A 13,481-nucleotide genomic window follows, 5' to 3' on the forward strand; every position below is an offset into this window, starting at 1 on the left:
TACTTCTTTCCTAGTTACATTTTCCTGAGCCTGTCTCTATTCACATTCAAGGAGAGCTTGTATATGGCAGGATAAGATGAAAACATGGTTTCCTGAGACCATGAACTTCCTAAGTTTTCTTCCAAGTTGGTAAACAGTAAATGGGAACTGATTGTAGGTGGGAACTGATTGCAGGTAGGAACTGAAGTTATGAATAGGGAACTGAAGAAATGCCTAACCACAAGCACTGTAGGATTGGTTCATGGAATGATGCAAGCCAATTATTTGTATTTATCACTTTACAGCCTTATACACCGCTGAACTTGTCTTGAGAAAACCTTGAGAAAGCATGCGGGAGTGGTGGGGACTAAACAGGACTCAGCCACACCTCTACAGTGGATCACTGAAATCTCCTATCAGTTAATGTTAGAGCAGGAAGGATAATTTAATTCTATAGGACATCATAAGAATCCCCATTCCTTAACCCCAACATTTTTGATCATCACCTATGTGATCAGGTAAGAATAATCACCAAGGTGTGAAAAGTACTGTTCTGGTCATCTGTACTGATTAGCCTAAAAACAAGTGTGTATTTTAAAGATAATTCTCTCGTGTGTGTGTGTAAAATACTGGTAGAAATGCTATGAAGTTCATGGACATCGCAATGACTTAATATACATTAATGCTGTTAATGCCTTATGCATTAATGTACTTTGACAGAGTTAAAAATGAATTCCATGTCACTACCTATGCACCGTACTGAGGGTATAACCTAACTGCCTTCTAATCAGAATATAAAGGACATTGTATGGCATCTACCATGAGCACCACTCGTCTCTAGATCTGTACTAGAGGTTTGTTCCTCCAAATTACATTCTGTCAGTTTAGATGGTGTCTATCACGTCAGTCCAGAATTTCATATCTGTTCAGTTGTGTTGAGATTTTCCTACTCTACACACCCTTCAGTAAGTACTCAATGGATGCCCTGTGGATGAGGCACTTTCACTGAGGAAAGACCAACAGCTAATTCACCCACTGACAGTAGGAGGAAACTCGAGAGGCTGGAGTGAATAATGGGGCCTGGGGTTGGGAGGAAGCAGCGCTACCCACCACACCACCATACCACCTTACGGCTATACTGAAGAACCAAAGAACAATGACATAACTGCCAAGAAATCTATAGAGTAAATGATATTTACTACTTGGAAGTGTTACCATATAGTGCCTCATTACAATGGATTCAGATGCTTAAAAAAATGTTAATTTGTTTGCTATACATATAACAGTTGTGGTAAAATCTTTACTGTACACCCGTCTAGCTTTAGATAGTGATTTAAGTCAGACTATGAGAATGGCTGTGGGTTTTGGGGCTTACTGTCAGGGTCATGCCTGTGCATTTTAGGCCACAGAAAGGGGAAGCAGAAGTTCATATCTTGAGGAAGGGAAGTTATTTGTTCAATTTAAATCCAGTGTCCATGGTCAGGAAATGGGTATTAAATGAGGACACTTAAAGGTAGGGTCTCCGATTTTTTGATAAATGCTTCAGAAAACTGAGTCGGCCGAATACTAAACAAAAAACAAAACAAACATGTAGCCAATGAGCAGAAAGGGGCGGGTCTTGTCAATATGGGCGGAGAGAGTGTTCAGTGCGCATGTGTGACATTAGCAGAAAGCGGTTATAACATTGACATGGAGGATAAAAACAAAGAAAGAAAGCGAAGAAAGGCTTACGATAAGGTAAGAAGTAGGACCCGTGTTAATATAGGATCAGCTTTCCAGCACTGGAGAGAACTGAAGGAGCAGGAAGTTGGCCGCATATTCACAGATTGGAGATTCCCGAGTCAATAACTCCTGAGCTAAATGCTGTTACTACACAAATAACACCCCTTTTCTGTCGTAGTAATGTAGAGAGGCAGCTACAACCGCGTTTTGTGTAGTAACAGCTCAGGAGTTATTGACTCGGGAAACTCGAATCTGTGAATATGCGGCCAACTTTACTTAAGACCCCGAGGCGCTTTTTTCCTTCTCGATAGGTGAGTAATGTTGGTTTTGCTTTGTTTCACAGAACTAATATATGCCATCCTTTGCATGATTATGCTTGTGTGTCATTTTTGCTTGTTTGTTTATCTGCAATCGTGTTGTTCTTCCCTTCAGCTATGATAGACATATTTCTCCATTAGTTGCCTGGGTTACGCATGTATGTGTGGGTGGCGCTATCAATACAGGGGTGGGACCCAATTGGGTTAGGGACACGTTTGTTTTGGTGATTTCAAATGTCAACATTGGCTTTCAAAATTCGGAGACCCTTCCTTTAAGGCAACTAATTCTGAGTTTAAAGATACCTTGTGGCTGTGGTCATGAGGCATAGAAGGCTTTGTTACTCTTAATCATAGACAAATAATTTTACCAGTAAAGGTGTGCTGATTTAAAGTAGATGCATGGGGACAGTTTTTACAGTTTTGTTCCTGCCTGCTCTTGCAGATCATTTTTACTAATCGCACAAGCTCTTACAGACACTTATGACCGATCCTGAAAGCTCATGTAGAGACGCTTGACCAATGACCAATACTTCCTACGCCCACACTGCATTTTTCTAAACAGATAAATAAAAAGATTTACTCAAGTAAAACACTGAACTTTGACAAGCATAAAACAATAACTGACGAGTGAAGTAAAGCAGTAAATCAGACAACCTGCTTTGGCCCACAAGCAAGCAACAAGTAACTTTAATTCTGCAACATATTTCTTGGGTGCCACAGGTCCCACAGGATCTCGGTCCTAATACACACGTCTTTACATTGAAGCTCTCATACAGCTTAGCTACATCCTCAAATACAATTTGTGACAAATAGACTGTGATCTGTCTTCTAGTTAAGCACATGTATCAAGCAGCCTGTACAGCCAGTGTAACTGTAAAGTATCATGCTCTACCTTTGTCTTCCAGGCTTTTATTATCATTCTGGTCCCAGTTTGTCCAAGAGGATGTGACTTAGGTGCCTTTTAATGGCATTTGTGGTGAAAGGTTTCTCAAGGGACTGTGCCTCGTGTCCTGTGTCACGAGAGATCAGGGCTCGAAAGACAAGCCTTCCCCCTGACCCTCTCTCCCTCAAATGACTGACTCATTCCTCAGCTGATCCATGAGGAAAGTTATCCGGTTTCTCCTAAGGGACCCCCCCCTCCAAACCCCCCGCCCCCAAAGAAATTCTCGGAGGACAGAACTTGCTGCACAGCCTGCCGTTTCAGAGCGACAGCTTTGCCTGTCTTAAACCACGGCTGGTCCTTTCTGCCCAGTTCTGGTACAGCACACTGTGGAAACTTGGTAGAAGCAGAACCAGGGTCTGCCTGTAAATGGCTAGTTTGGTGGGGGCAGGGTGTGGGTGTGTGTGTGTGTGGCAGCTGGTGCAGGATAATAGATTAACCCTGTGACGAGCCCTGATGCTTTTACCAGCCAAGCCACCCCCTACTGTTTCTTCTACCAGCCTGAGCACTTACACCAGCCACTACTTCCTGTCCTTCTCTTACCATCATCTCTGTTAATGTAAGATCTGCCAGTCCAGTTCTACTTTCTAGTATACCTAGAAAACCCTGAAACTTACTGAAAACTTGTTCAGTTATGGGGTCATTCTAGAAAATGGAATGCGTAATTGATCTAGCTGTAGTTTTGTCACCATTCCATCAACAAACGGCGGCGCTGGTTTTTGCCTCAGTTTTGTTTGCATTTCTCTGAAAGGTGACATCAGCTGTATTTACTTTCAGCAGAGTGATAAAAGCCACACCTGTGAGGACTGTTCCGATTATTCTGTAACTGCAAAACATTTACTGTGTGATACTTAACATGGGTGTGCCAGTCTTCCAAGCATGTTGCTCAGGTGCGGTGACTCTCAGAGCTTAGCTACCCCACCTCAGGGTTGGGACTTGAGCTCTGTGAGCCACTCCCATAGCTTATGCTTACTTATTCGACTCCTGGACCAGAGCAGTAGTAGATATTCACCATAGCATGGGAAAGACACGGAAATGTATTATGATGTCGGAAAGAATGGAAAATTAATCTGTGAGACCTCTTGACAAGACCTCTTGTCCTATTATACTTTGCCCAAAATGTTTGCCCAAAGGTCAGACTTCCATTTACTCTGGTACTGAGAATAACAGAGGGGTAGGTTTGGTTTATAGCTGTGGTTGCTAGGGAAGTTTTTGTTTTCATACTGTCATGTAGAAAAACTCCGGTGTGTAGTCTCCCCACCTTCATCTTCACACACCACCCAAGTCCAGGTTTGTTAATTAGGCATTGAGTTAGAATTTGTTTATGGTATTATAATCTGCAACACTCAGAATCTCAGAAATATCGTGCTTTGATTGTAGCTCAGTATTAATCAGTTTCGAAACCAACCGTCCTTGTTTCTGATGTGTTTCTGGGGACTTCAGGTGTTTTCTAGCTAAACTCTTGAGATCCCGCTCCTGTACCGATTCCTTGCAGATGAAAGAATGTCGAGCAACTAAAGCGAATTATAGACACCTGTGGTATTATAGTACAGCGTGCAGTCTGGAACGTTGTTCGAGACGGCGTTCTTTTTCCAAGTGTTTTCAGATTTGATCACAGTATAATCTCTGAAAATTAGAAACACAAGCAGGGTGGCACAAGAGATTTGATTTAGAATTCAGTCTTCGATCTCCTCAAATGATTCGTGTCTCATGTAGATCTGAACTGAACCAGCAGTTCAAAAATTATTATTTTTTTTTTTGCCCTACTTAAAACATTATTAGTGAATTGCTTTAAACAAAAGGTTAAATATTTGTTTGTCTGCTTTTATTTGTCAGTTCGATTCCAGTCATTTTCATAAAAATGTTCCAGCCTCTACCTTGGCCATTAATGTTATTTCAGCTCCAGTCATGATCAGTTCCCTGTATGTCTGACATTCTGAACCACCGGTGAAGGAAAAACAGTGTGGACTCTCTTAAGTCCATGTTTGAGTTGTCTGTTTCCTCCTCCCGATGGCTTGTGGTGGACAAAGAAGGCCTTCTCATTTCCTGACTTGTTAATCTTCTCTTGGCTCCATGTGCTTTGGGATGAGGTGGGTTCTACTTCTTGCGCTCACTCACTCTTTCTGCTGTAATAACCATCTCCAGGCACAGACAGTCAGCTCTGAACAGGAACGTTTATATGAGAGAGGCGTGCAGTTTGGATCGTTTCCATCCTCCAGCGCTACATTCATTCAGAGCCGGGCTTGTTCAAATCAGGCCAGTGTCCAGTCCCTGCGGTGGGCTGAGGCAGTATGGGTAACATTTTAGAGGGAACGGTTTGTTTATTGAATGACTGGCAAAGTAAATATTTTGCTTTCTTTTCCACTGACATTTAATCTTAATTAAGGAAAGCCAAAGACACTGGGAATAACTTTTACTTAAATTGCACGTGCTGTCTAATCAACAGCAAGGCTCTTCGTTAATCAGTGAAGATGATGCACCTCTGAGTTGAGTCTTTTATCATCTGACTCATCCTTCTTGTTGCACTGCGACTAAAATTCACACTTCTTCAAAACTTTTCCGTCCTCAGACATGAGCTGATTGAATATATTTATGTTTGTCACATGACTTGATATGATTTGCATAACCTTTGTTAACTGTTGGACAGATGGCTGTGTTACAATCTTTCCAATAATCCAGTCTAAGAATCGAGCTCCGATTTTAGTTGGCTTTGAATCGTTCTTTCCCTCAGGTCTGTGTTGGTGCTTCTTTTGACATCTTTAGCCTCTTTTCTAGTTTCAGTCAATACTTTTTCATGAATGTGTACACCAATTTGGCTTTGGTGTGAATGGGCCTGATTTGGAGAAGCTGAAGCAGCTGCTGAAACAAGTCAACACTCCGTCCCCTTGGGATCTTACTCAGCCAAAGTGGAAATGAGTTCATATTTTTGGTGTCTATCATTCTCATACATTTCTGCCACCATCATTGTCAATCCAAATGATGATGATGATAACAGGCATGCTGCATTGTTCATGTGGAGCAAATGATCAGATTACATCTAGGAAACTTTGAGCAATATTAAATAGTTGAACTATCTGTGAAGAGATCCAGATCAGTGAGAGCCTCAACCAGTCCTATAGGACCTTCATTTACTGAACATCATGGTGCTAGTGTCTTTTTATTGCTTGTAAAGACTTGCTGCCTTGCATCAGTTCAGTTCACATTTATATTTCACTTTACTGTTTACAGACCGCATCGATACGTAAACGTCGGCCTAATTGTGATAATTCATATTTGTGTTTAAACATCATAAAACTGACAGTGACGCAGATTACTGACTTAAAAACGAAGTGCTCAGCTCCTGCCGTGGATCTCCACATGAAAAGCAGATGATGCTCTTTTCACGCCGCACTAAAAGCCCATCCCCCAGAAAAGGTCAAGGCTGTGGGGCAAAAGAGAGCCAGTGTTTAAAGTTTAGTGGCTTTAGGAGTGATAAACGTCTTTTGTGCACGAGACGCCGCACATGTCCTCATATGGCGAGCGCTTCAGGCCAGCTCAGCCTCGGCTTGGGCAGCTGCCAAACCTCCTGCTGTGCCTTGTAAAAGACTTGTGCTTTTGGAGGTAGGATGCTTTTATTTTTCTTTTTTTGTAAGCACTTTAATTAAAGCTCACATCATTTTAAACATTTTGTCAAATTGCAGTCTCACATATCCTGACATGCTAATCTTGATTAAAGCTACTTGTGAAAGGATTTTTTTTTTTTTAAATTAAAATGAAAATGTCAAATAAGTATACAAAATATACTTTTGCCAATATTGAAATAAAATCTTCCCATTCAATAAGAGGCAATTCTGTAGCAGTAATTCACATCCATAGGTCATCACACTCATCAGGCGCTGAGATTTGCTCTATTTTGTGAAAGCAGTATAGCGCCAAATATTCTTGTCTGGTAGAGGATGTTGTACAGCCAGTGGAAGCAACCCAAAAATCAAAGTAAGGAATGTTGGACAATTCATGCATCCTCATACACTCGCAGTATTGCTTATGTAGGAGAAGAGGGGCCGGGCTACCAGGAACTGATGCTAGACGAGAACAAATTCACTGTATTCTACTAAATCTAGCCGCGTCACATGATGTGCCTTCGCATTCATATGCCACAGTTTGATACAATATACATACACTAGATGATAAAGTATATAATGCTAGTGCGTAGTTTAAGTACACATTGTAGTATCTCGCTTGGGATGCGGCTTTAGATTCTTTTTCTCTGCTTTTGTGTTTAGTGTTTATTGTTTCTAAAAGGTATTTTAGGTCATTTGTGAGCTAAAGTTTGCCAACTAGTTGGGCAACATAGGTCTTAGACACCTGCAGAGAGCTCGTGAACTCACTACAGCACTATGCTCTCTGAAACGTTTTCACGTTGTCCTCACACGCTGACGCGCACATTAGTATAGATGTTTAATTCTTTCTTCTCTCTTTTGTAATGCTGAGTAAACAGCTGTAGCAGCAGCAGGCAATTATTTAACAACCTACCCCCCGATAATTGCCTAATAATGATCATGTGCTTAGGTTGGGTCCTAAACTGCATAATTCTGTACTTAATAGTATGACTCAGCAGTGGTGTCGATACAGGTGGTTTAAGACAACATCTGGACGTGTCGGTTTACTCCACACAGTGGGGAAAGATACTGTACACCCTGCTTCATACTTTCTCGCTTTAAGTGAAATAGAACTTTTCTGTCAGAGGACAAAATTCACAACGTTTACATCCTATTGCAGGAAAAATAATGGCCATAGGCCGCTCGTGGTGCTTCTCTTTGTAATGATTGCTTTTGCAGTTGGGGAAAAAGGCTAATCGATGCTTTACAATCGTTTATGATGTTAATGAAGATCCTGACGCTTTCTTTTTTTTTTCTCCTTGTCTCTGCAGTGAAGCCGTTCACCACCACCGTGAAAGAAATGCGACTCCACAGGGACGACTTCGAGATGCTCAAGGTGATAGGCAGGGGTGCCTTTGGAGAGGTAAGCAATCCTGAACTCTTCCTCCTGTCAGGTTGTGTAAGCTCCCTCATGTTCTAGCTTCTATTGAAGTTTTACCCCTTTGACTTCTGCAGTATTCTGTTACACGGCATAAACACATCCAAGAAAAACCCAGTTATCACTGAAACAGCAAGCGGATTAACGGTGCTGCAAAGCTCTTATCTCCAGCCCCAAGCTTGTTACTTCCTCTCCACCACTACCTCCTCCTCTTCCTCCTCCTGTGCCTTATTTCTCTTCCTCTTTCGTCCTGTCGGTTCCCCAGGGGCCCGGCCTGGCCTTACTGTGCTGTTTTTGGGTCAGGACAGATCTGGGTGTTTGAGATGGATCGTTTGTGTGTGGAAATGTGGAATGTACTGCTCCAGTACCTTTACTACAGACCCCGGGTCGGGGCTGCGTTTACACAAAGCATTCTCTCTCTCTCTCTCTCTCTCTCTCTACCTCTCTCTCTCTCTCTCTCTCTCTACCTCTCTACCTCTCTCTACCTCTCTCTCTCTACCTCTCTCTCTCTCTCTCTCTCTACCTCTCTCGCTCTCGCTCTCTCTCCCTCTCGCTCTCTCTACCTCTCTCTCTACCTCTCTCCTGCTCACTGTTTCTCACTAGATTGATGGATAAAAGGGGTAGCTCGGGTTTCTCAGCCCACTGTTTTTTTTTCTGTCTTCTGTATTAGCCTTTTTGTGAACCTTATTGAAAATCATAGGAAAACAGATCTTCGGTACAACACCAGATTAAAACTTGCCTCAGTTTTCTTTCAAGATTAAACCCTTGCCAAACAGGTCTGCTTGACACAGGCTTTGTCTTTTTTTAAAAAAATAAATGTTTTCAATGTTTTCTTGCATAGCCAATTTAAATTCTTTCACCGTTCTCCATTTTCATCCCAAAGGTTTGCCTAAGCAGCCGTGAAAAACATCCCATCACACCGCTGTGCGTTTGAGCTTCAACAGTCGAATGAGATCGAATCCTACTAAAACGAGCCATTACAGATGTGTAGCCTCGTGACGGTCAGATTGGATTTGAAACGGATTTGAGTTTACATTCTCTAGAAGTTTATATCGTAGCTTCTTTCTTGCATTTATAAACACCCGCTCCCTGTTTGTTACTCTTCCGACATAAGGTCATCACGAAGATATGTCTGAAATCAGACGGTTGTTGCGGAAGAACGTGTTGGACTGAGCGCAGCTCATCCTCATGCACATCACATGATGCAGTAAACAGTGCAAGTTATCAGTGTTTATGGTTTAAAAGCACTTTCAAATGTTTCTCTCATAAAATCTCCTTATACAGGCATTACAGTACAGTACAGTACAGACATGACCATATATACACACACACACACACCACTCGAGCTCAGACGCTGTTAAACACCGGAGACAAGACGGGCAACGACTCTATTCAGAGCACTGCAGCCCAGATATTTCCCACCTCACAGCACCGAATGCCCGCAGTGGCACAGGAAGCAGGACAGGATAGCACAGCTTTCAGAAAGGGTTCAGGAAATGAAGAGTGTCTCAAAGGAGAGCCTGTTACAAAAATAGTGTTTCCCTTCACAGATAATACCCTGTGAAGCGCACACACTTCTCAAGCGCCGTTTAGCCGCCTCTTCGTCACAGGGTTACTCATCTGTGTGGCCTTTCCCTGGTTTAGGATGTGGTTTATTTCATTTCATCGATCAAAAAGAATCAGGCTATTTTTGTCTTTCTAAGAACAGTTTTATTTTTAGTCAAAGTTTTTTTTTTAATTTTCAGATGACTTTTTAATTTATTTAATTATTTATTGATTGATTGATTATTGATTGATTGATGGAAGCACTCTCAAAGCTAGAAATGAATGGCATCCCGTTCTCTTTGGGGTGGTGGTGAGGGTGGGGGGCTGTGTATGGTGGTGTTTTCTCCAGTTCTATTCTTCTACCAGCGTTAGTGCTGTTTACCTGGAATTTACATTTAAACATTTACACTGCTTTCACTGCTTTCATTTCTATCTGATTAATCACAGCGTGTGTGTGTGTGTGTGTGAGACACTTCACTCATTTCCACTCCCAGACGTTTCCTCTAGATTAAACACTACAGGATGCATTTCCAGAAAGGTCTCTGCATTTCCTGTACATGACTGATATATCCCTTGTCTGAACAAGTGTCAAACTCAGAGCTTCACGACTGCTGCATGACTTCACTGTATAGTACACAAGGTTCCACACTCTTTAACAACTGCCAAACTGTCCACTCCCTCTACCTCCTCTGTAACTTGTTCTGAACAATATGATGGAGGGGAGGAGTAGATGGATGGGAGAAGAGGAAGAGAGAGAGAGAGAGGGAGGAGTAGATGGATGGGGAGGGAGAGAGAGAGAGAGAGAGAGAGGAGTAGATGGATGGGTGGAGAGGAAGACGAGAGTGAGCGAGAGAGGGAGGAGTAGATGGATGGTTGGAGAGGAAGAGGAGAGTGCGAGAGAGAGATGGAGGGAGGAGTAGATGGATGGGCGGAGAGGAAGAGGAGAGTGAGCGAGAGAGGGAGGAGTAGATGGATGGGCGGAGAGGGAGAGGAGAGTGCGAGAGAGAGATGGAGGGAGGAGTAGATGGATGGGCGGAGAGGAAGAGGAGAGTGAGCGAGAGAGGGAGGAGTAGATGGATGGGCGGAGAGGAGAGTGCGAGAGAGAGATGGAGGGAGGAGTAGATGGATGGTTGGAGAGGAAGAGGAGAGTGCGAGAGAGAGATGGAGTGAGGAGTAGATGGATGGGCGGAGAGGAAGAGGAGAGTGAGCGAGAGAGGGAGGAGTAGATGGATGGGTGGAGAGGGAGAGGAGAGTGCGAGAGAGAGATGGAGGGAGGAGTAGATGGATGGGCGGAGAGGAAAAGGAGAGTGAGCGAGAGAGGGAGGAGTAGATGGATGGGCGGAGAGGGAGAGGAGAGTGTGAGAGAGAGAGGGAGGGAGGAGTAGATGGATGGGCGGAGAGGAAGAGGAGAGTGAGCGAGAGAGGGAGGAGTAGATGGATGGGCGGAGAGGAAGAGGAGAGTGCGAGAGAGAGAGGGAGGGAGGAGTAGATGGATGGGCGTAGAGGAAGAGGAGTGTGAGGGAGGAGTAGATGGATGGGAGGAGAGGAAGAGGAGAGTGCGAGAGAGGGAGGGAGGAGTAGATGGATGGGAGGAGAGGAAGAGGAGAGTGAGCGAGAGAGGGAGGAGTAGATGGATGGGCGGAGAGGAAGAGGAGAGTGTGAGAGAGAGGGAGGAGTAGATGGATGGGCAGAGAGAAAGAGGAGAGTGAGAGAGGGAGGGAGGAGTAGATGGATGGGAGGAGAGGAAGCGGAGAGTGAGGGAGAGGGAGGAGGAGAGCAAGAGAGTGAGAGGAAGAGGAGAGGGAGGAGGAGAGGAAGAGGAGAGGGAGGAGGAGAGCAAGAGAGACCTGGAGTTTTCTGAATGGGAGAAAAAGGTGTGAATTCTGTATTTAAACCAGTCCAGTGACTCGTTCTCATTTGCTGTTTGTTGTGTCAATAAGGTGCTCTTCAATAAGCAAAAAACTGTGATTCCTTTTACCCTGCCATGTTTGAGACATCCATCCATCCATCCATCCATCCATCCATCCATCCATCCATCCATCTTTTGTAGCACTCCAGGCTGCTGTATAGCTTATCTCAGGGGACTCATGGTGCAAGAAAGGATGCCAAGCAGTACATACTCATGCGTGCACAAGCACGCGCACAAGCACGCGCACACACACATACTTACACAGTTTAGAGATGCAGTCAGGGGAGGAAACCAGTGCAACCCAGAGGAAACCCCAGAAGCACAAGAACATGTACAGGGCAGAGATGGAAATTGAACCACTAACCCCACAAGTGTGAGACACCGAGACTTGTGAAAAGAAACCGCTTGGAAGGAAGTAAAGTAGTAGAGATTGTTCGTGTCATTGGTGAGCTAATGGAGTTAGCTTACATTGCTGTTCTGACTGAGAAAGAATAAAAGCATCAGCCATTTCGTTTGGAGTCACGTGTTTAGCTTTTCAAGCTGTATGTAGATAATGCAGCATGCATTGAAACAAAAACTGCTGGAGAGTGAGTGCACATCCACGAGAGAGAGAGAGAGGATAAAAGATAAATTACAAGTGATACGAGTGGCCTATTGCCTGCTAGTGTGAACACTGGTTAGTGTGTTTTTATTTTTTACACTAATAACCATTTAATGTATCTTAATGTTTTTTATATTTTATTTCCAATGTGAAATATCCAAAGCATGGACCTGTAATTTCATGCTGAAATGTAACAGCAGTTCACTGGATTCACACAGCAGTTTGTGTGCAAATAAATAAATGATGCAGCTTTGATTGCTTTAATTACAGGATAATAATAATAATGATAATATTTACAGATGCCACATGATTAAAGTGAATGAATCATGTTGCAGTCATGAAAAGCGTGTTAACACACTGCATGGTTGATAAGAATAATGTACACTAACAGTTTATTTATTTAAATTTTGTTTATTTATTGAACGATGACTGCCGTATCAGACGTGTCCGGCTTGTTCGTAACAGAGAATTTTGAGCGAGAATTGTGAGCGTCCCATTCCAGTGAATCTGAATCTCTGGGAAAAGCTCTGAAACATGTCCGGGATCTGTTTTTCTCTCAGAAATCAATACAAATGTAGATAAGCGGTCTAGATTGTTTGTCCATTTTTTGGACCCTGACTGGCTCGTAGTTTTCTGTTCATTTTTGAAGCTTGCACCCCAATAAAATCCACAGCAAATATTTTGAGTTTGTCTTTGATGAAGACGCTCTCAGCTGCCAGGCTAAACGGAGGATCTTCCAGTCGGTGATTTATTTCAGCGTGTTTATCTTGTATCAGGTTTGTACAGTGAATCACTTGTGCCCTAGATAATAAGGTCAAAGTACATTCGAGCCCCAGCCCCATACATGGAGCTGTTAGTGTCTGTACACACACAGCGGTTATTGTGACTCTGATACTGACCTGGATCTTCACAGCCTTCTGGGTTTAGTTGGTTAGATTTACCTCATCTTGTTTATTAGTGCTACGCAGACAGAAGCTAACACTGCTCCTATGTGAAAGACCCAGAGTCGACTGGAGCAGCAGAGTCTGATCCCTCAGGCGCTGACTGTGCACGAAGCCTCTGACTTGCCCCATCATGCAGCGGCGTGACACCACTCTGGCCCCACACACACACCCCTTCCTTTCACATACCGCCCCGCCTTTCCAATCAGGTCAGGCTAACTGCCTGTGTCAGAATCTGTGTCTAAAAAAGGAGAGATGGAAAGAGGACAGGAGACACTTGGGGAGGAGAAATCGAAATGAATTCAGGGAGCGTTGGGTTTGCTTTGTTTTGGTAATGAGGTCAGTTATCTGGTGTGGTTCGGAGTCTGTCTGATGCAGATTGTGTGTGCACCAAAGTGCACCTTTCACACGCTTTCCCTGTGACGTCTCCTCTACTGTGTTGCGACCTGTTTTGTCTGTCTGTGGGTGAGCAACGGATCACTGGGTGTTTGTATTTAGTGTACAAAGGTGG

The 13,481-nt window shown here is 43.5% G+C and overlaps 1 protein-coding gene across 3 annotated transcripts in view; it reads left to right on the top strand.

The window, feature by feature from the left end:
* The window catches only part of cdc42bpb (CDC42 binding protein kinase beta (DMPK-like)), a 55,476-nt gene that overhangs the window by 9,196 nt on the left and 32,799 nt on the right, over positions 1-13,481 (top strand). For all 3 annotated transcript variants that reach the window (XM_060866604.1, XM_060866606.1, XM_060866605.1), the window contains exon 2: positions 7,868-7,959. In XM_060866604.1, coding sequence (XP_060722587.1) covers positions 7,868-7,959 — 92 coding nt within the window. The remainder of the gene's footprint in view (positions 1-7,867; positions 7,960-13,481) is intronic.

Source organism: Tachysurus vachellii, chromosome 3, assembly GCF_030014155.1.
Source record: "Tachysurus vachellii isolate PV-2020 chromosome 3, HZAU_Pvac_v1, whole genome shotgun sequence".
Lineage (NCBI taxonomy): Eukaryota > Metazoa > Chordata > Actinopteri > Siluriformes > Bagridae > Tachysurus > Tachysurus vachellii.